The 21,757-nt window shown below is 41.2% G+C and overlaps 1 protein-coding gene across 5 annotated transcripts in view; it reads left to right on the plus strand.

The window, feature by feature from the left end:
• The window catches only part of MRPS17 (mitochondrial ribosomal protein S17), a 46,835-nt gene that overhangs the window by 21,036 nt on the left and 4,042 nt on the right, over positions 1–21,757 (plus strand). For 2 of the 5 annotated variants that reach the window (XM_049903265.1, XM_049903264.1), the window contains exons 3-5: positions 11,017–11,143; positions 11,888–11,980; positions 15,564–21,633. In XM_049903265.1, coding sequence (XP_049759222.1) covers positions 11,017–11,143; positions 11,888–11,980; positions 15,564–16,621 — 1,278 coding nt within the window. In that variant the 3' untranslated portion in view covers positions 16,622–21,633. Of the gene's footprint in view, positions 1–250; positions 361–11,016; positions 11,144–11,887; positions 11,981–15,398; positions 15,466–15,563; positions 21,634–21,757 lie in introns of those variants that run through there. The other 3 variants (XM_049903267.1, XM_049903268.1, XM_049903269.1) reach the window with 3 other exon arrangements.

A 21,757-nucleotide genomic window follows, 5' to 3' on the forward strand; every position in this document is an offset into this window, starting at 1 on the left:
GCAGTGTCAGGAGCAGAGCTCCTCCTTTGACCTGGGGCCCCTGTGCAAAGAAGCTCCTAGTCTGGGCGAAGATTAATGAGAAGGCCAACAGAGAGGAAAAGCCTTCCCCTGGAACTAACACCCTGCATTTGGACTTTTAGCCTACTTTACTGTGAGAAAATAAACTTCTGTTTGTTAAAGCCATCCACTCGTGGTATTTCTGTTATAGCAGCACTAGATGACCAAGACAACTTCTATCTCATTCTCTTAGGACGCTTACTCTAAACCCAAACAGCCCATGAAGAGGCCCACATGGAGAAGAACCAAGGCCCAGAGCCCTGGCTGAGCTCCTCGGACAGCCAGCATCAACTTGCCAGCCATGTGAGTCCTCCATCTTGAGAATGGATCCTCCAATACCCAGTCAAGCTTCCCAGCTGGTGCCACACGATCAGAGGCAGCCATCCCTACTAAGTCCTGCCCAAATTGCAGATCTGTGAGCAAGAGGGTAGAACCGAGATCCTAGATCATGGAGCCAAGAATCACAGAGAACAACTCCCAGGGAGTAGAACTGCCCCCTAATCGAGGAATTGGCCGCCTGTGCCCAGCTCAGCAAGATTTTACAGTTGCCGTGGTCTGTTGTTTAGTTGACTGGGAGTGTCTGTAGTGGTCATTCCTACACCTCTGTCACCGTTGAATATTTGCGGTGAACAGAGGGCAGGGGCAAATAACTTTATTTAGTTAACAGACCTTCATATTGAGAGAAATGTCATTCACACAGCTGTACTCAAGGAACTCACTCCAAGGTTCCCATCTGCATGTGGACTTGATATAGATGACAAGATCCTGGACTTTGAGCTGATGCCGTAATAGGATGAGACTTGGAGGTTCCGGGAAGGAGATGAGTGTATTTTGCGTGTGGGAGGGATTTGAATTTTCATAGCCAGAGGTTAGACGATGGCAGATTATATTTTCCAAATATGGCACAGTGTCTCCCACCTCACAGGCTTCTCTTACAGTGTGACTTAGATATTCTTCCCATCAAGAGCTGAGGATCTATATTCCTCCCCCTTGAATCTGAGCAGATTTGTGACTATGGTGGAGGTGAAGGTGTGTGACTTCCGAGGCTGGGTCATAAAAAGTAGTTCTCTAGGGAATTTTACTCCTGGGATCCAGCTACCATGCCATGAGGAAGCCCAAGCAGCCTGTGGAGGTCTCACATGGAGAGGCGCTGAGGCCCTTGGCCCAGCTCCCAGCTGGCAGCCAGCACCAACTAGCCACCACATGAGTGAGTCACCTTAAAAGTGGTCCCTACAGCCCGTAGTCAAGTCACTTCAGCTGGAGCCATATGGAACAAAGACGCACTATCCCTGCTGAGCCCTGCCTGAGTTAGAGATTTTGTAGCCAAATAAATGGGTGTTGTTGTTTGAGCCACTGAATTTTGGGGTGGTTTGTTATGTAACAGGGAACCCTGGAGGTGCAATAGTTAAGTGCTCAGCTGCTAATTGAAGGTTGGCAGTTCAAATCCTCCAGCCGCTCTATGGGGGAAAGATGTGCCAGTCTGCTTCCCTAAAGATTACAGCCTTGGAAACCCTGTGGGGAAGTTCCACCTTGTCTTATAGTTTCCCTAGGTATCAGAATTGGGTTTTCTTATGTAACAATAGATAACTATTACAAAATGTAAATTGTTACAACCCCTCTAGCTGTCACTGTGGCAGTATGTATCAGAATTACAGACTCACTCCTCCTTTTACCAGCCATTCTATTTTTTTTTTAATTAATCTTTATTGTGCTTTAAGTGAAAGTTTACAAATCAGGTCAGTCTCTCATACAAAAATTTACATACATCTTGCTGTACACTCCTAATTGCTTTCCCTCTGATGAGACAGCACACTCCTTCCCTTCACTGTCTGTTTTCGTGTCCATTCAGCCAGCTTCTGGCCCCCTCTGCCCTCTCGTCTCCCCACCAGACAGGAGGTGCCAACATAGTCTCATGAGAACACTTGATCCAAGAAACTTGTTTTTCACCGTTCTCATTTTCCATCCCCTGTTCCAGTCCAGTCCCTGTCTGAAGAGTTGGCTTTGGGAATGGTTCCTGCCATGGGGTAACAGAAGGTCTGGGGTCCATGGCCTCCGGGGTCCCTCCAGTCCCAGCCTGACCATTAAGTCTGGTCTTTTTACGAGAATTTGGGGTCTGCATCCCACTGCTCTCCTGCTCCCTCAGGGTTTACCATCCATTCTATTTTGAGGAATGAGTCTAAAAGTAGATTTATACACATACAAAATAATATACATACAAGATAGTTCACTGCAACTGTTTTTGTAATAGCAATCGAGTGGAAGCAGCCAAAATGTCTATCAGCAGACTAGTGAAATTGTGGTATACCCACACAGTGACTGACCGTGCAGGTGTGATAAAGAATGTAACAAAGAATGAGGAGAGTATCTACAAATGATGTAGAGGAATTTCCAGGATAAAGTGTTAGGTGAAAAAAAAACAAAGTGCAAACGAGTATCTCTGTTACTTTTTGTGTAAGAAAGAAGGGAAAAATATATGTATACACACACAGGTACATATGTCTGCTCATATGAGCAAAAAACAAACAAAAAAAGGCACTGAAAGGATGAACCTGAGACTAACGAGGTTGGTTACCTGCAGGACAGGGATGGGCATGAGAAGGAAAAGATAGAGTGAACCGGGGGAGGGGGATTCTATGCCTCCGAATATATCTTTTTATATGGTTCTGACTTTTGCAACCACGGTAATGTTAAATAAGAAATTAAAATCAAAAGGATGGGACGGGGCGGTGGCGGGGGGGAGCCTAAAATTGAATGCAAACAAAACAAGTGAACCAAAATGTATTTTAAATGACTAACAGAATGAAAAGGGCCAAAAAGAATTAGCCCTAGTAACTTTTTTTTTTTTTAATTGTGCTTTAGGTGAAAGTGTACAGCGCAAGTTAATATCTCATACAAAAATTTGTACACATAGTGCTATATGACATTAGTTGCAGTCCCTATAATGCGACAGCACACTTCCCCTTTCTACCCCAGGTTTCTTGTGCCCATTCAACCAATTTCTGTCCCTTCCTGCCTTCTCATCCTGCCTCTGGACAGGAGCCGCCTGTTTGGTCTCATGTGTGTGCTTGAGCTAAGAAGCACCCTCCTCACGTGCATTATTTTATGTCTTATAGTCCTGTCTAATCTTTGCCTGAACAATGGGCTTCTGGAGTGGTTTTAGTTCTGGGTTAACAGAGTGTTCTGGGGCTTTGGAGGTTCCTCCAGTCTCAGTCAAACCATTAAGTCTGGTCTTTTTACTTGAATTTGAATTCTGCTCTGCACTTTTCTCTCACTCCGTCTAGGACTTTCTGTTGCGTTCCCTGTCAGGGCAGTCATTGATGGTAGCCGGGCACCATCTAGTTCTTCTGGTTTCAGGCTAATGGAGTCTCTGGTTTATGTGGACTTTTTTTCTCTTGGGCTAATATTGGGTGTCTTTGGTGTTCTTCATTTTCCTTTGCTCCAAGTGGGCTGGAACCAAGTGATGTATCTTAGATGGCCACTTGCAAGCTTTTAAGACCATAGATGCCACTCACCAAAGTGGGATGCAGAACATTTTCTTAATAAACTGTGTTACTCCAATTAATCTAGATGTCCCCCAAAACCATGGTCCCCAGGCCCCAGTCCCAGCTACTCTGTCCCTCAAAGTCTTTGTGTTCAGGAAACTTCTTAGCTTCTGTTTTGGTCCAGTTGTGCTGACTTCCCCTGTATTGTGTGTTGTCTTTACCTTCACCTAAGAAGATTCTTGTCTACTACCTAGTGAATTCCTCTCACCCTCCCTCCCCACCCTCATAACCATTAAATAATGCTTTCTTCTGTGTTTAAACCTTTTCTTGAGTTCTTATAATAGTGTTTCATACAATATTTGTCCTTTCGTGACTGATTAATTTCACTCAGCATAATGCCCTCCAGATTCATCCACATTGTGAGATGTTTCCCGGATTCATCCTTGTCCTTTATTGTTGCATAGTATGGTATGTACGATAATTCGTTTATCCATTCGTCCATTGATGGGTACCTAGATTGTTTCCATCTTTTTGCTATTGTGAACGGTGCCACAGTGAACATGGGTGTGCATATATGTATTCGTGTGACAGCTCTTATTTCTTTGGGATATATTCCAAGGAGTGGGATTGCTGGATCATATGGTGCTTCTTTTTCTAGTTTTTTAAGGAAGCCCCAAATTGTTTTCCAAAGTGGTTGTACCATTTTACATTCCTACCAGCAGTTCATAAGGGTTCCAGTTTCTCCACAACCTCTCCAACATTTATTATTTTGTGTTTTTTAAATCCGTTGCCAGCCTTGTTGGGGTGAGATGCTATCTCATTGTAGTTTTGATTTGCATTTCTCTAATGGCTAATGATCATGAGCATTTCCTTATGTATCTGGTAGCTGCCCGACTGTCTTCTTTGGTGAGGTATCTGTTCATATCCTTTGCCCATTTTTTAATTGGGTTATTAGTCTTTTTCTTGTTCGGGTGTTGCAGTATCTTGTAGATTTTCGAGATTAGACCCTGATTGGATATGTCATAGCCAAAAATTTTTTCCCAGTCTGTAGGTCGTCTTTTTACTCTTTTGGTGAAGTCTTTTGATGAGCATAAGTGTTTGATTTTTAGGAGTTCCCAGTTATCTAGTTTCTCTTCTGGTGTTTGTGCATTGTTAATTATGGTTTGTATTCTGCTTATGCCATGTATTAGGGCTCCTAGCCTTGTCCCTATTTTTTCTTCCATGATCTTTATTGTTTTATATTTTATATTTAGGTCTTTGATCCATTTTGAGTCCATTTTTGTACATGATGTGAGGTATGGGTCTTGTTTCATTTTTTTGCAGATGGATATCCAGTTATGCCAGGGCCATTTATTAAAGACACTGTCTTTTCCCCATTTAATGGACTTTGGGCCTTTGTCAAATATCAGCTGCTCATTGGTGGATGAACTTACATCAGAGTTCTCGATTCTGTTCCATTGGTCTATGTATCTGTTGTTGTACCAGTACCAGGCTGTTTTGACTACCATGGTGGTATAATAGGTTCTAAAATGAGGTAGTGTGAGGCCTCCCATGTTGTTCTACTTCAGTAATTCTTTACTTATCTGGGGCCTCTTCCCTTTCCATATGAAGTTGGTGATTCGTTCCTTTATCTCTTCAAAAAATACCATTGAAATTTTGATGGGGATTGCATTGTATCTGTAGATCGCTATGGATAGAATTGATGTTTTCACAATGTTAAGTTTTTCTATCCATGAACATGGTATATTTTTCCACTTATGTAGGTCTCTTTTGGTTTCTTGCAGTAGCGGCTTGTAATTTTCTTTGTATGGGTCTCTTATGTCTCTGGTTATGCTTATTCCTAAGTATTTTATCTTCTTGGGGCTATTGTAAATGGTATTGATTTGGTGATTTCCTTTTCGAAGTTCTCTTTGTTGGTGTAGAGGAATCCAACTGATTTTTGTATGTTTGTCTTGTATTCTGATACTTCTATTAGTTCCAGTAGTTTTCTCGTGGATTCTTCAGGGTTTTCTGTGTATAAGATCCTATCATCTGCAAATAGGGATACTTTTACTTCTTCCTTACCAATTTGGATGCCCTTTATTTCTTTTTCTAGCCTAATTGCTCTGGCTAGGAACTCGAGCACAATGCTGAATAAGAGTGGTGATAAAAGACATCCCTGTCTGGTTCCCATTAGCCCTATTAACTTTTGACTAGTATTTGGACTCTGTCCTCAAGCTGAAAACAAAAGAACTGTAAATACTGAACTTCACTTTGCAGACTTTTGTGCAGAGACATGTGTTAGCAACACTGAAACCACCTTCTTTGCATCCTAGGACTGACCAAATAGTAAGTACACTGTGAATAGTGGGAGCAAGGCTTCTCATGGTCAGAGAAGGCAGTTACACATGTGGAACAAGAAAGGGATAAAATGAACTATAGCCACGTTCAGTTAGAAGCACTGGTGGCACAGTGGTTAAAAGCTGAGGCTGCTAACCAAAAGGTTGACAGTTTGAATCCACCAGCTGCTCCTTAACCTCATGGGGCAGTTCTGCTCTGTCCTGTAGAGTAGTTATGAGTTGAGACTGACTCGATGGCAATAGGTTTTACAAGTGTTAGATTAGAATTGGAGGTATCATACAGCTGGGTATAAAAATGAATGGAGAGGTATCGGGGTGTGCCTTAGGGTTCTCCAGTGAAACAGAATCAGTAAGATTTATAGCTATATATATATGTATATATGTAGAGAGAGAGAGAGAGATTGATTGATTGAGGAATTGGCTCATGTGATTGTAGGGCTAAAAACCGCCAAAAAACCCAGTGCCATGGAGTTGAGGGCTAGCAGGCCCAAAATACATAAACCAAGCCAGGCTAGAAATTAGAGCAGCCTTGTTTTCCACATCAGTAGGTCAGGGGCGACAGAAATTCTGGCAGGACGTCTGTGTATAGTCTGGAGGCAGAGCCCTCCCTCAGGAAACCGGGAAACCTCCCATTTTGCTCTTGAGATCTTCAACTGAGAGCCCATCCGCATTATGGACGATAATTTGATTTACTTAAGGCCAAGTGATTTAAATGCTAATTGTATGTAAATACTATAAAGCAACTTTTCAACTAGTGTTTGACCAAACAGCCAAACACTGTAGCCTAGCCAAATTGATACATAAAATTAACCATCACAGGGCGTATGTGTGTGTGTGTGTGCACGCGCGTGCGTGCTCATGTATGTATGTATACATACCTATGTTTCATAGCTGTGACTGCTGACAGGCTTAGAAGCAGTAACTCTTTGGTAGCAGTGAACACACTTGGTGCTCAGATCTTAGTTTCTATATATTATTCTTCACTCAAAGGACCCAGGGATCCTTGGAGAAATGGCTGATTCCAGGCCTGAGGCAGGGCATCTTTCTGTCCCATAAAACTAAGGAAGTGTTCAAAGAATCATAGGGATGTGTCGAAAGAACACAAACCAGCTTGAAGGGCTCCCACTGGCCAAATCTAGGACAATTTGAGCATTAAAATAGTGATAGTAAAGGATTATAACCTATGGAATAAAGTAAGAATCTGTAAATCCACATTGATATGAATGAATGAATGAATGAATGTGAGGAGAAACTTCTTCATCACAGTATGAAGCCAACTAATACATGTACCAGGAATGATGGAATAAGAAAGGCACTACTTGGCAAACCATCGTGATTATAATTAATTGAGGCAAGAATCATCAGCGGATGCTAAAACTGGTGGATGAAGGTGTAAGGTGGAACGAGATATTTGCACAGCCTCGAAGTATCTCCCAAGAAAACACTTATTAATTAAAAAAAAATTTTTTTTTTTTTTTTTAATTACACAGGATAAAATAATTTCCAGTGGACATTCCCAGTAGATACCATCTTAACCAAATTATCAAAGTTACATTGCCGGTAATGAGACTAATCAACAACGTGTACCTTCGGATATGATTCTGAGAACTCAGCATCATTTCTGCTCTATTCCTGCCAAAAGTTGGTAACTTGAATCTAGTCATAAGGAAACGTCAGACAAACCCAAAAGGAGGTGTATTCCATACAATAACTAGGCTGTACCTTTCAGAATGTCAATGTTATGAAACACAAAGAAAGGCTCAGGAACTGTTCCAGGTTAAAGAAGACTAAAGATACAAAAAAGCCAGATGTAGAACATGATCTTGAATTTTCTTTTGTCGTAAAGGACATCATTAAGACAGTTGATGAAATCTGAATGAGATCTGTAGATTAAATAGCACACTGTCGTAATAAAGATTCCTGGGTAGCACAGATGGTTTGCCCTCATCTACTAACCTTAAGGTTGCCAGTTTGAGTCTACCAAGAGGCACCACTGAAGAAGGGCCTGGCAATCTGCTTCTATTACAGCCAAGAATACCCTATTGAACAGTTCTGTTGTTAGCTGCTGTCGAGTCGGTTCTGACCCATAGTGATCCTAAGTACTGCACAACGAAACACTGCCTGGCCCTGAGCCATCGTCACAATCATCGTTATGCTTGAGTTCATTGTTGCAGCCACTCCCTGAGGGCCCATCTCCTTGAGGGTCTCCTTGAGGATCTTTCTCTTTTTTGCTGACCCTCTACATTACCAAACATGACATCTTTCTCCAGGGACTGGTCCCTGCTGATAACACGTTCTAAGTATGTGAGACAAAGTCTCACCATCCTTGCTTCCAAGGACCATTCTGGCTGTACTTCTTTCAAGTCAAATTTGTTCATTCTTTTGGCAGTTCATGGTACATTCAATATTCCTCACCAGCTGCACAATTCAAAGCCATCAATTCTTCTTTGATCTTACTTATTCATCGTCCAGCTTTTGCATGCATATGGCTTGGGTACAGTGCACCTTAGTCCCCGAAGTGACGTCTTTGCTTTTCAACACTTTAAAGAGGTCTTTTGCAGCAGATTTGCCCAATGCAACGTGCCATTTGATTCCTTAACTGCTGTTGCCATGGGCGTTGATTGTGGATCCAAATAAAACGACATACTTGACAACTTCAATATTTTCTCCATTTATCATGATATTGCTTATTGGTCCAGTTGTGAGGATTTTTGTTTTCTTTATGTTGCGGTGTAATCCATACTGAAGGCTGTGGTCTTTGATCTTCCTCAGTAAGTGTCTCAAGTCATCTTCACTTTCAGCAAGTAAGGTTGTGTCATTTGCATAACGCAGGTTGTTAACGAGTCTTCCTCCAATCCTGATGCCCTGTTCTTCTTCATATAGTCCAGCTTCTCGGATTATTTGCTCAGCATACAGATCGAATATGTGTGGTGAAGGGATACAACCCTGACACACACCTTTCCTGACTTTAAACCACACTGTATTCTCTCGTTATGTTCAAATGACTGCGTCTTGATCTATGTACAGTTTCCTCATGAGCACAATTAAGTGTTCTGGAATTCCCGTTCTTTGCAATGTTATCCATAATTTGTTATGGTCCACACAGTCAAATGCCTTTGCGTAGTCAATAAAACACAGATAAATATCCTTCTGGTGTTCTTGGCTTTCAGCCAAGATCCATCTGACACCACCAATGATATCCCTTGTTCCACATCCTTTTTGGAATCCAGCTTGAATTTCTAATAGTATCTTGTTGATGTAGTGCTGCAACTGAGTTTGAATGATCTTCAGCAAAATTTTACTTTTATGTGATATTGATGATATGTTCAATAGTTTCTGCATTCTGTTGGATCACCTTTCTTTGGAGTGGGTACAAATATGGATCTCTTCCAGCCAGTTGGCTAGGTAGCTGTCATCCAAATTTCTTGGCATAGACTAGCGAGCACTTGCAGTGCTACATCTGTTAGATGAAACATCTCAATTGGTATTCCATCAATTCCCGGAGTCTTATTTTTCACCAATGGCTTCAGTGCAGCTTGGGTTCTTTCTTCGGTGCCATCGGTTCTTCATCATATGCCACTTCCTGAAATGGTTGAGCATCACCAACTTCTTTTTCGTACAGTGACTCAGTGTACTCCTTCCATCTTCTTTTGATGCTTCCTACATCATTTAATATTTTCCCTGTAGAATCCTTCTGTATTGCAGCTCAGGCCTTGGGTTTTCACTTCAGCTCTTTCAGCTTGAGAAATCCTGAGCATGTTCTTCCCTTTTGGTTTTCTAATTCTAGGTCTTTGCACATTTCGTTATAATACTTTATCTTCTCAAGCTGTCTTCTGAAATCTTCTGTCCTGCTTGTTTAATTTCATCATTTCTTCCATTTGCTTTAGCTACTCTACATTTAAGAGCAAGTTTCAGAGTCTCTTCTGACATCCATTTTGGCCTCTTCTTTCTTTCCTGTCTTTTTTAATGACCTCTTGCATTTTTCATGTATGATATCCTTGATGCCATTCCACAGCTTGTCTGGACTTTGGTCATTTGTGTTCAATGAGTCAAATCTCTTCTTGAGATGGCCTCTAAATTCAGGGGGAAGATACTAAAGGTCATACTTTGGCTCTCCTGGACTTGTTCTAATTTTCTTCAGCTTCCACTTGAACTTGCATATGAGCAGTTGATGGTCTGTTCCACAGTTGGCCCCTGGCATTGTTCTGACTGATAATATTGAGGTTTTCCATTATCTTTATGTAGCCAATTTGATTCCTCCATATTCCATCTGGCAAGGTCCTTGGTATAGTTACAGTTAATGTTTTTTAAAAAAGTGTTGCTGAAACCTGTCTGCCATGGATGACCCTGCTGGCATTTGAAATACCAGTGGCATAGCTTCCCAGCATCCTAGCAACACACAAGCCACCTCAGTACAACAAACTGATAGACGTGTGGGGATGGAGCAGTTCTACTCTGTAACAAATAGGGTCGCCATGAGTCGAAATCACCTGGATAGCAGTCATGGATTTTTGGTTCACTGAAGTAGTAAAAGCCTCCAAAGCTCTTATGAGTATAATTTGGACCAGGACACTTTCTCATTTGAATTACCTCCCTGAGACAAGGAAGGAAGTTTCTTTTACTGATACAGACACACATCATGTGCCTTCTACTCTCAATCTATTTGCCCTTGCCGCCCCCCCCCCTTTTTTTTTCTTTTTGAACTCACTGAAATATTCTATCTTCTCTTCTGTCCAAAGCTGAAAAATACACAGGATCCCTCTCCTTGATACCTGCTTTCACTTTGTCAACACGTTGTGAACTGTTTTATTTCTGAAATATCACAGCAGGAATTTCCCATACACAGTTTTTTTCATTGTTTAAATGAGATGAATAGAGTCTTTTCCCTATAAAAAACATAAACGCTAAAGGCAAGGATTATTTCATGCATGTGTTTCATTATAGCTGTCTAAAAGATTATAGAGAGACAGGTATCTAATTGTTTCAGATTTTGACCTGGGTTACTCTGAGCCCTCAGGACTGTTGGCACAATGGTTTAAACATCCTGACCTTTGTCCAGAGCTGCACCTTCACCCCTACCTCTGAGGATCCCTTGCCAGGCAGTTTCTGACTAAGCAGGAATGTGTGTGCTGTTTCAGGAATCAGTGACATTCCAAGACGTGGCTGTGTGCTTCAGCAGAGAGGAGTGGGACCAACTGTACCCTGCTCAGAAGACCCTGTACAGAGACGTGATGCTGGAGAACTACAGGAACCTGGTCGCGCTGGGTAAGGACGATGTCCCTGTGAAACTGGAAACTGTCTCTGAATGGGTTTATTTCCTCAAGTGGTAAAAGCTTCCAGAGCTCTTGTGAATGTAGTTTTTAGCCAGGACAGGAGAACACTAATCAGTTTTGCAGATAGAGACCATTGTTTCCTGTGCTTTATCCCCAGGTTTTGATTTTGTTGAGCTTGAGATGAGTAGCTTTATTTTGGAGTCCCTAGGTGATCCAGTTATTGTGCTTGGCTGCTAACTGAAAGGTTGGAGGTTCGAGTCCACCTAGAGGTGGACTAAAAAATCAGCCATTGAAAACTCTGTGGAGCACAGTTCTGCTCTGACACACCTGGGGTCGCTATGAGTTGGAGTTGACTCAGTGGCAACTGGGAGCTGTGTTTTGCTGTTTATGAAGCCACCCTTTCCAAATTCAGTCGTCTTAAAGACTAAAAAACAGGTCCCTGGGTGGTACAAATGGTTTGCTCTTGACTACCAACTGGAAGGTTGGTGGTTTGAATACACCCAGAAATGCCACAGAAGAAAGGCCTGGTGATCTGCTGCCATAAGATTACAGCCGAGGAAACTCTATGGAGCATTTCTACTATGAAGTGCGTAGGGTCACCATGAGCTGGAATCAACTCGATGGCATCGAGTTTAGTTTTTTTTTTAAGACTAAAAAAGTTGGAAATGAGTTCTGAGAGAAGTTTTGGTTTGTTCTCAGTATAAACTCCTAAGTCATACATTTTCCCAATGAATAGGGCATCAGCATTATAAGCCAGAGGTGATCACTCAGTTGGAGCAAGAGGAACAGTGGATGATGAAAAGCAAGAGCCCTGCAGTCACACATCCAGGTGAGAAACAAGCATCTGGACATTTGCTGCTCAGTAAGAGAAAATAGTCACTTTTGAGATAGGCAGCTGTGTTCCCAAAAGCTTCCTCTGGGATTACGAATAGTGAAGCCTTTTTAAAAAATCATGTCTTAGTTATCTAGTGCTGCTGTAACAGAAATACCACAAGTGGATGGTTTTAACAAACAGAAATTTATTCTCTCATGGTTTAGGAGGCTAGCAGTCTGAATTCAGGGCACCAGCTCTAGGGGAAGACTTTCCCTGTCAGCTCTGTGGGAAGGTCCTTATCTCCTTTCAACATCTGTGGGCCTAGCTCTCCTTGGAAATCTCCACGTGTCTCGGCATCAGTATTCACCTAGGCCTAGAAGGTTCTCAGCGCAGGAACCCTGGGTCCAAAGAATGTGCTCCACTCCTGACTTTTCTTTCATGGTGGTAAAAGGTCCCTCCCTTTCTCCCCACTTCTCTCTCCTTCTATGTATTGTAAGATAAAAGGTGGTGCAGGTCACATTCCAGGGAGACTTCCCTTATATCAGTTCAGGGCTGTGACCTGAGTAAGGGTGTTTCATCCCACCCTGGTCCTCGTTAACATGACCTAATTCTGCCTCATTAACATAATGGACAGCTCACTCCCAAATGGGACCATTACCACAGGCATAGAGACTAGGATTTATAACACATCACAAAATGGAGGATAATCTGATCACAAAAGGGAGGACAACCAAGTTGACGCATATTTTGAAGGGACACAGTCCATGACAATTCATTTCACATTTTTGTTTCCAGAGTAGAAATGGCTGTTACTTTTTTCTGATTGAACAGATAATTATGTATGCTTATTATAAAAGGAGCCCTGGTGGCGCAGTGGTTAAGATCTTGATACTAACCAAAAGATGGGCAGTTTGAATCCACCAGCTGCTCCTTGGAAACCCTATGTGGCAGTTCTACTCTATCCTATAGGGTTGCTATGAGTTGGAAATGACTCGATGGCAATGGGTTTGGTTTTGGTTTTTATTATTTTAAAAAATTACATAATTTAGAAGATATTTTGAAGATATTTAGTTTGAATACCCATAAATACTTTGATGTTGCAAATCTCCACATACCATTTTTTTCCCATTTTTTCTTCATCATTCTCTCTCAGCATTTTTTTCTTTTTTTTATTGTGATGAAAAACATCAAAACATCTGCCAACACAACTTCGACATCTACAACTCAGTAACGTTGATTTTTATGTTTTCAAGTTGTGCTGCCATTAACTCTATCCTCATCCAAAACATTCCACCACCATTAACCTAAACCCAATGTCTCCCAAACAAATACCCTCTCCCACACCCAGTAACCATTAATAATCTTTGGTTTCTATGTATTTTCTTATTTCATATAAGTGAGATCATACAGTATATGTCCTTTTGCGACTGACTTATTTTGCTCAGCACGGTGTTTTCATGCATAGAACTTCATTTCCCTTTAGGGCTGCTTAATATTCCATTGTGTTTATATACCGGGTTTTGTTTATCCATCTGGTGATGGACATTTCAATTATTTCCACCTTTTGGCTATTGTGAAAGGTGCTGCACTGAACATTGGTGTACAGGTTTCTATTTGCATTCCTGTCTTCACTTCTTATGGGTATATACCTAGGATTGGGATTTCTGGGTCATGAGGTAATTCTGTGTTCCACTTTTTAAGAACTGCCAAACTCTTCTCCACGGTGACTGCACCATTTTACACTCCCACCAGTAAAGGATGAGATTTCTATTTTCTCCACGACCTCACCAACACTTGTTGTTTTCCATGCTTTTTTATCATTTCCATTCTAATGAGGGGGTGTGATTGTGATTGTGTGTCATTGTGGTTTTCATTTGCATCTTCCTAGTGGCTAATGAAGTACCCTGGTGGCCCAGTGGTTAAGCGTTTGCCTGCTAACCAAAAGGTCAGCAGTTCTAAGCCATCAACCACTCTTTGGAAACCCTGTGGGGCAGTTCTACCCTGTCCTATAGGGTTGCTATGAGTTGGAGTCAACTTACTGGCAATGGGTTTTAGTTTTTTTTTTTTTTGTTTAATGACTAATGAAACCCCTGGAGGTTTCATGGTTAAGCGCTCTACTGCTAACCAGAAGGTCAGCAGTTCAAACCCACCAGCCACTCTGCAGGAGAAAGGTGTAGCAGTCTGCTTACATGAAGATTACAGCCTTGGAAACCCAATGGGGCAGTTCTACTCTGTCTTATAAGGTCACTATGAGTTGGAATCAACTCAATGACAGTTTTTTTTTTTTATTATTATTGGCTAATAATGTTGAGCATCTTTTTATGTCCTTGTTGGCCATTTGAATATCTTCTTTGGTGAAGTGCCTGTTCAAGTCCTTTGCCTATTTTTTGAGTGGGTTGTTTATCTTTTTGTTGTTAAGTCGTAGAGCTTTTAAATATTTTTTTGAATATCAGGCTGTTGTCTGATATATGGTTCCAGAAAATATTCTCCCAATCTGTATGTTGCTTTTCACTTTGTTGATGAAGTCCTTTGATATACATAGTGTTTAGTTTTTTTATGAGGTCCCATCTATCTGTTCTCTCTTTTGCTGCTCAGGCTTTTATCATCACATTTGATAATCTTTTGCTAAATACTGGGTCCCACAGCCTTGCCCCTACATTTTCTTCTAAGAATTTTATGATTTTAGTGTTCACGTTTAGGTCCTTAATCTATTTCGAATTGGCTTTTGTATATGGTGTGAGGGAAGTTATAGTCATGTCTACTCATATCGGGCTGCTTAGGTTAGATGAAAAGCTGGGCAAAATGAACTAGAGTGTGTTTGCTCCTTAAAGCTGCCTTGAATCCCAAGATAATCAATGCTTCAGCCTAGGGTCTAGACCCTGCCCCCTGGCGTCCTGCTGGGATATAGATAGCCCACCCTGTGATTGATGATATGAGTATGCATTGAGGGTGTCCTTAGTGAGAGAGCCCTTGCTGTATAGCACAGTCACTCCTGGTATCAGTAAATGGCAGTATGGCAACCAGCAGCAGGAGTTTTTCCTTTTCCCTCATGTAGGCAAGGTATGGGAGGAAGGAAACCAGCCAAGTAGCCATGAGCGTGTTGATCCAACTGCTATGTTTTTAGGGAGTGAATACACTGGACTCCACTCCTGGACAAGCATTAGTTCTATCATTTTAAACAAGAGATTAGAAGTAGGGAGAAATATTTTTGAAATAAACAAATAGTTGGCATTTTGGTAAAGTAATCCATAAATGAGGTTAAAAGGTCCTGGACTCTGAGCTGCCTTCTTCTCCAAATACAGTCTTTTCTCTGCTATTTTTATTCTCCTATCCATCTCCTTTGAACTGTGGATGTCCCTGGATCTCTTCTTTTTATGATTATCACACATTTTACAATGTTCCCTGATCACAGCTTCTTTTCATCCTGTTATAGCCTTTGCCCTTGTTTCACAGTTATGTTTGAAAACTCCCAGTGCTACGTATGCCATGCCTGCATTACTGTAAGTTTCATTTGGTAATTCATTATGCAGTAATTTATTTTTTAAAACATAAAGAATATAATATTGAAAAGTATTTGTATGTTCTCAATTTCTTTTAGATGGGGAGAATAGACCTGAAATAAAAAAGTCTGCTCAAAACCAGAATATTTCTGATGAAAAGCAAATGCGTGACATGATAATGGAAAGACTAACAGGAGACAGTTTCTGGTTCTCCATCTTAGGAGGACTCTGGGATTTTGATTACCAGCTAGAGTTGAGCCAAGAAAACCAGCAGAGACATTTGGGACAAGAATCTTCCACCCACAAAAAGATCACTCAGGAACAAATCCTTGAATGTAATAAATTTGGGGGAAACTATAACCTGAATTCAAACCTTATTATGCATCAGAGAATTCCTTCCATGAAAATACCCCTTAACTCAGATGCACAAGGAAATGGCATCAAACATAATTCAGACTTGATTTACTGTCAGGGAAACTATGTAAGAGAGAATCCCTATGAATATACTGAATGTGGAAAAATCTTTAATCAACATCTTCTCTTCACTAATCACATTCATACTGCAGAGAAGCCCAGTGAATGTGGGAAAGCCTTCAGCCACAGCTCATCTGTAACTCAACCTCAAATGGTCCTTACAGGAGAGAAGCCCTATAAGTGTGATGAATGTGGGAAGAGATTCAGCCAGAGGATACATCTTATTCAACATCAGAGAATTCACACAGGTGAAAAACCCTTTATATGCAATGAATGTGGGAAAGCCTTCCGGCAGCATTCATCCTTTACTCAACACCTGAGAATTCACACTGGAGAGAAGCCCTATAAATGCAATCAGTGTGGTAAAGCCTTTAGCCGTATCACGTCACTTACTGAGCATCATAGACTTCACACTGGAGAGAAACCTTATGAATGTAATTTTTGTGGGAAAGCCTTCAGCCAGAGGACACACCTTAATCAACATGAGCGAACTCATACAGGAGAGAAGCCCTATAAATGTAACGAGTGTGGGAAAGCCTTCAGCCAGAGTGCACATCTTAATCAACATAGGAAAATCCATACTCGGGAGAGATTATGTGAATACAATAAATGTGAGAAAGCCTTAAGCCACAGTCCTTCACTTATTCAGCAGCACATACCTCATGGGAGGGAAGTCATATGAATATATTAAATGTAGGAAATTTTTTAGTCAGACCTTTTCATCCCATTCATTATTAAATTATTCATCATGGAGAGAAACTTATAAACTCATAGAAACCAAATAAATTTAGACCTCAAACTAGTAGTACATTATAGCCTCAGGAAGGGTTATAAATTGTAAAAATAATTTATAAATAAGATTATATTAGTAATCATGTCCCAGATCTGATATAAAAAAATTTTTTAACTTAAATTAACCTGTAATTACTCACCAGTAAGCTTTATGGTATAAAGCTTTCAAACAGTTTAAACATTGATTAATCAATGTTGTAGTGTAACCACTTGCAGAAACTTAAACATGAAAGAGCAGTATTTCTCAAACTTCAGTCGTTTGTGTGCCTCCTTTACAGCTTTTACCATATCAATTATTTACTTAATATTTTTCTTTAAAGGAACTTAGAATTTTTAGCCTTTTCCTAAAAAATATTATTTATGGGAACTGTGAGTTTTATATGCTGAGTATATATGTTCTATTGTATGTGTGTGTGTATAGATATATATAAACTCAGAAATTAAATATTCATCAGCGTATCACTTAAAATCTTGTGTACCATCATTTGAGAAACAATGTGATAAGACATGGCAATATCCTGTTATCCTTTTAGCAATTCTTGCATTATTTTCATCTAGTGAGCCCTAGAATCCCTTTGAGAAGAGTCTTGGAGGAGATTGAGGGTCATATTGACCAATTTAAAAAATTTATAAAGAGAAGTCTACTTTTCTATCCTGTTATCCTAGTTTTAAATTTCCCTGTAGCAAGCATAGGTCTTTTTTTTTTAAGTTAAAATGGTTATTTCTGCTGTATTTGAAATCTTGAACAGAGAGGAGTCCTTCTGATAATGACCAGAGACTAAGACCCCCATGCTTCCTGCACCACTGTGGGAGATGAGAGAGTAGCAGAGTGCAGTGCGATGCATCACTTTTATGTGGCCTTTCTCGCCATAGTCTTGTAACTCTCACCAAATGACTGGGTGGGATTATGCAAATGAGGTGCTTGTGGCCCCCCAAGGGGAGTAGATAACTTGCTAATAATGTAAATAAGGTACATGGCACCCTTGTGGGGGTGAGACCATGCAAATAAGGTGTATGGAACGCTAATGAGGGGGTTAGTCACTTTTGCAATCCTGCTAGGCTTAAAATCAGCCATCTCAGAGGAGAAGAGTGGGACCTCAATACCACCAAGAAGAGACGGAAGCAGAGTGCATCATTTGGATCCAGGGCCCCTGCACTGAGAACCTCCTAGACCCAGGAAACAGCTGTAACACCGAAGATGGCGTAAGACAGCAAGAAGTAGCAGAGAACTGGCAGCACTAGAACTAGGAGACCAGCAGGAGACGGTGTGGTGGGCCTCCCAGCCCATGGAGCAAGAGAGCTGAGCACCTTCAGGCTGGAGGCTTGCTGGTGGAGTGGGGTGCCCTTGGGCACTTACTGGCAGAGGTAAAGAGTTTTTTAACACTTGCCCAAACAGGGTTAAGAGGCCAGACTGAGGGCCCAAGGGACCGAGAGAGGCCTGCCTGCAGGCATGGTGGAGGAGCTGTCCTCGCTGAAGAACTGTACGCTGAGTTGTTCCTTATCCTGAATTGTAACCTGTTTCTTCCCTAATAAACCCCATAATCATGAGTATAGTCTGTGAGCTCTGTGTGGCCATTGCAATGAATTATCAAACTCAGCAGAGGAATAGAGAGTAGTGTGGGAGGGACACTTTGTAGAACTGGTGAAATGATTGGACTGTGGGGGTATGTTTGACCGCCACCTCCTAGAGATCAGCCTTGGGCCGATGTTGATGGTGATTCTTTCCCTCAGGAAATTGGAGGAAGACCTCTGATGCCCCACCGTGCCATTTTTACATAGAGAGAATGGGTAAGACAGAACCCAAGAGTGAGCTGTGGCACCATATTGAGGTTAAGACTAGGAAGAGCCTACTGGCTTATATGAACAACCCAGAAAGTAGTCCAATTGGCTTAATAATCCATTTCATGTATTGAAATATGTTTATACCATACCTTTTTCCAAAGGGAACTTAAGGTAGTTTATGTCTATGATTATTGCCTTGTTTGACAAAAATCACATTTTCATGTTACGTTAAAAGTCAAACTGTCATAAGCCATAAACAGCTGCATGAATGGGCCTGCTTCAGTTTCTTGGCTTTCCCTTTTTCTCTCCGTTCATAGGTGTGGCTGAAGTAACCATAAGGCTGAGGTAGGAATGTAGTCCCCTTGCTTTCTCACCTTTCTTCTAACATAGCTCCCAGCTTGAGACTTCCCTGATTTTTTCCCCTGTGAAAGGATGAGATTTTATAGGCCTTGAGTCAAAACTGAAGTGATTTAAAGACTTAAAAATTCAAACACTGAAAACGAAAAAGGAACAAATTCATTTTATCACCGAAGTTAACGTTTTCAAGGTGCATTTCTGTCCCACCCAGGAGTGTATGTGAAATAGCCACTAAACCTGAGCAACTGTAGTCAAGGAGGGTTTCTAATAGCGATCTGCACTCAGGTGTCTGTGCTGGGGAGACTGATCTCCAGGCAGATCAGTTCTGGAAGTATCTGTTCACCAGAAGAAGCCACAGTTAACATTCATTTGCCATAATGACTCAGAGGATAGGGCACTCAGATTTCAGAAAGGGACAGAGTGAGCCAAGGTGAATCCTCAGATAGAAGAGGTAGAAGTAATGTTCAGTTACAACTGACGAAGGCTTTAGTCAAAGTTTCCTTTTGCAACCAGAAAACAAAACAAAACTTAAATATTCTACAAAGAGTACTAAGGCCTCCAAAACAAGGCAGTGTATCCCAGCAGAGGTGTAAAATAAGAACAATGTGGAATTTTCAGAAGAGGATCAGCAGAACTTGGACTATGCCAAAAAAGAGGTGTCTGGACTGAACTCGATCACAGTTGGACAAGGGTTTTCACTAATTCTTCATAAGTAGGAATTGGAAATTAAGATGAGATTTCTATTATATGTAATATATATACCTTATTTTATAACATATAATATTACAGTGTATTTCTATTATATATCCCTTAGGGTCATAAAAAAAACTCTTTAAAATGTTCAAAAGCAAAGATATCACCTTGAGGACTAAGGTGTGCCTGACCCAAGCCATGGTATCTTCAATCACCTCATATGCGTGCGAAAGCTGGACAATGAATAGTTGATGCATTTGAATTGTGGTGTTGGTGAAAAATATTGTATATACCATGGACTACCAGAAGAACCCTGGTGGCCTAGTAGTTAAGTGCTGTGGCTGCTAACCAAAGGGTCGGCAGTTCAAATCCACCGCGCGCTCCTTGGAAACTCGATGGGGCAGTTCTACTCTATCCTATAGGGTCGCTATGAGTCAGAATCGACTCGACAGCACTGGGTTTACCAGAAGAACAAACAAACCTGTCTTAGAAGAAGTATAGAGAGAATGCTCCTCAGAAGGGAGAATGGCAAGACTTTGTCTCAAGTACTTTGCACATGTTATCAGGAGGGACCTGTCCCTGGAGAAGGGCATCATGCTTGGTAAAGTAGAGGGTCAGCAAAAAAGTGGAAGGCCCTTAAGAAAATGGGTTGACACAATGGTTGCAACAGTGGGCTCAAACATAGCAAAGATTGTGAGGATGGCGCAGGGCTGGGCAGTGTTTTGTTCTGTTGTACATAGGGTCACTATGAATTGGAAACCACTTGAGGGCACCTAACAACAACAGGGTCATAAATGAGTATGTTAACTGTATAGTAAACTATGTCATTCTGGTATAGATTCAGTCATTCTCATGTTCTTTGTCTTCAAAATGTTCCAAATTAAGGAGTAAACTCTGAGTGTATTGTTGTTAGGTGCTGTTATGGATTGAATTGTGTCCCCCCAAAAATGTGTGTCAACTTGGCTAGTCCCTGATACCCAGTATTGTGATTGTCCACCATTTTGTCATCTGATGTGATTTTCCTATGTGTTGTAAATCCTACCTCTGTAATGTTAATAAGGTGGGATTAGTGGCAGTTCTGTTAATGAGGCAGGACTCAAACTACAAGATAAGGTTGTGTCTTAAGCCAATCTCTTTTGAGATCTAAAAGAACTGAGCAGAGAGACATGGGGACCTCATACGACCAAGAAAGCAGCTCTGGAAGCAGACTGCGTCCTTTGGATCCAGGTTCCCTGCTCAGAGAAGCTTCTAGACCAAGGGAAGATTGAGGGGAAGGACCTTCCTCCAGAACCGACAGAGAATGCCTTCCCTTAGAGCTGGTGCCCCGAATTCAGACTTCTAGCCTACTAGACTATGAGAGAAAAAAACTGTCTTTGTTAAAGCCATCCATTTGTGGTATTTCTGTTATAGCAGCACTAGGTAACTAAGACGGGTGCCATCAAGTCTGTTCCCACTCATAGTGACCCTGTGTACAACAGAAGGAAACGCTGCCTAAGCTTGTGAATTACATCAAAACACTGGTGCTTTTGGAGTAGGGAGGCCGGAGGAGTGATACTCATTCTAAATCTTTGTTGTGGTTCATTTCTGTCTGGAAAGACAAAACATTATCCTTTCTCATGTATTAGTTCATTTGATCCATCAACCAGGTATTATTGTCCTTTTATGGAAAGAGAGACATAAACTTAGACATAATAATAAGTGGCTTTATTATTCCGGGTTTCTCAGACTGAAATGTCACTAGGACATGGGTTGTCTTACTCCTAATCCAGTGAATACAAGCAATGCCTGGACAGTCTTACAGTACTCAGAAAACATCTGATAAGTATATGAACATTAATAAAATGAAAAATTGCTGTTCAACACCAAAACTTGTGTGACTCTATTTCCCAGAATCTGAGTATCGAAGATCATTGTTTTGATAGGTTCTGTTATGTCCAAGGAGCTCTGGTGGTGCAGTGGTTAAGCGCTCAGCTGCTAACTGAGAGGGTGGCTGTTCAAACCCACCCAGGTGCGAACGGCAGTAGAAAGACGTGGCAGGCAGCTTCTGCAAAGATTACACTCTTGGAAACCCCTGGGGCAGTTCTACTTTGTTTTATAGGGTCACTACGAATGGAAATCAACTCGATGGAAATGGTTTTGTTGTTGTCCTTATGTCCAAAGAACTTCCAGCGTGGAGAGAGATACTAATTACTAT

This window comes from Elephas maximus, chromosome 12 (genome assembly GCF_024166365.1).
Source record: "Elephas maximus indicus isolate mEleMax1 chromosome 12, mEleMax1 primary haplotype, whole genome shotgun sequence".
In the NCBI taxonomy this organism is placed as follows: Eukaryota; Metazoa; Chordata; class Mammalia; order Proboscidea; family Elephantidae; genus Elephas; species Elephas maximus.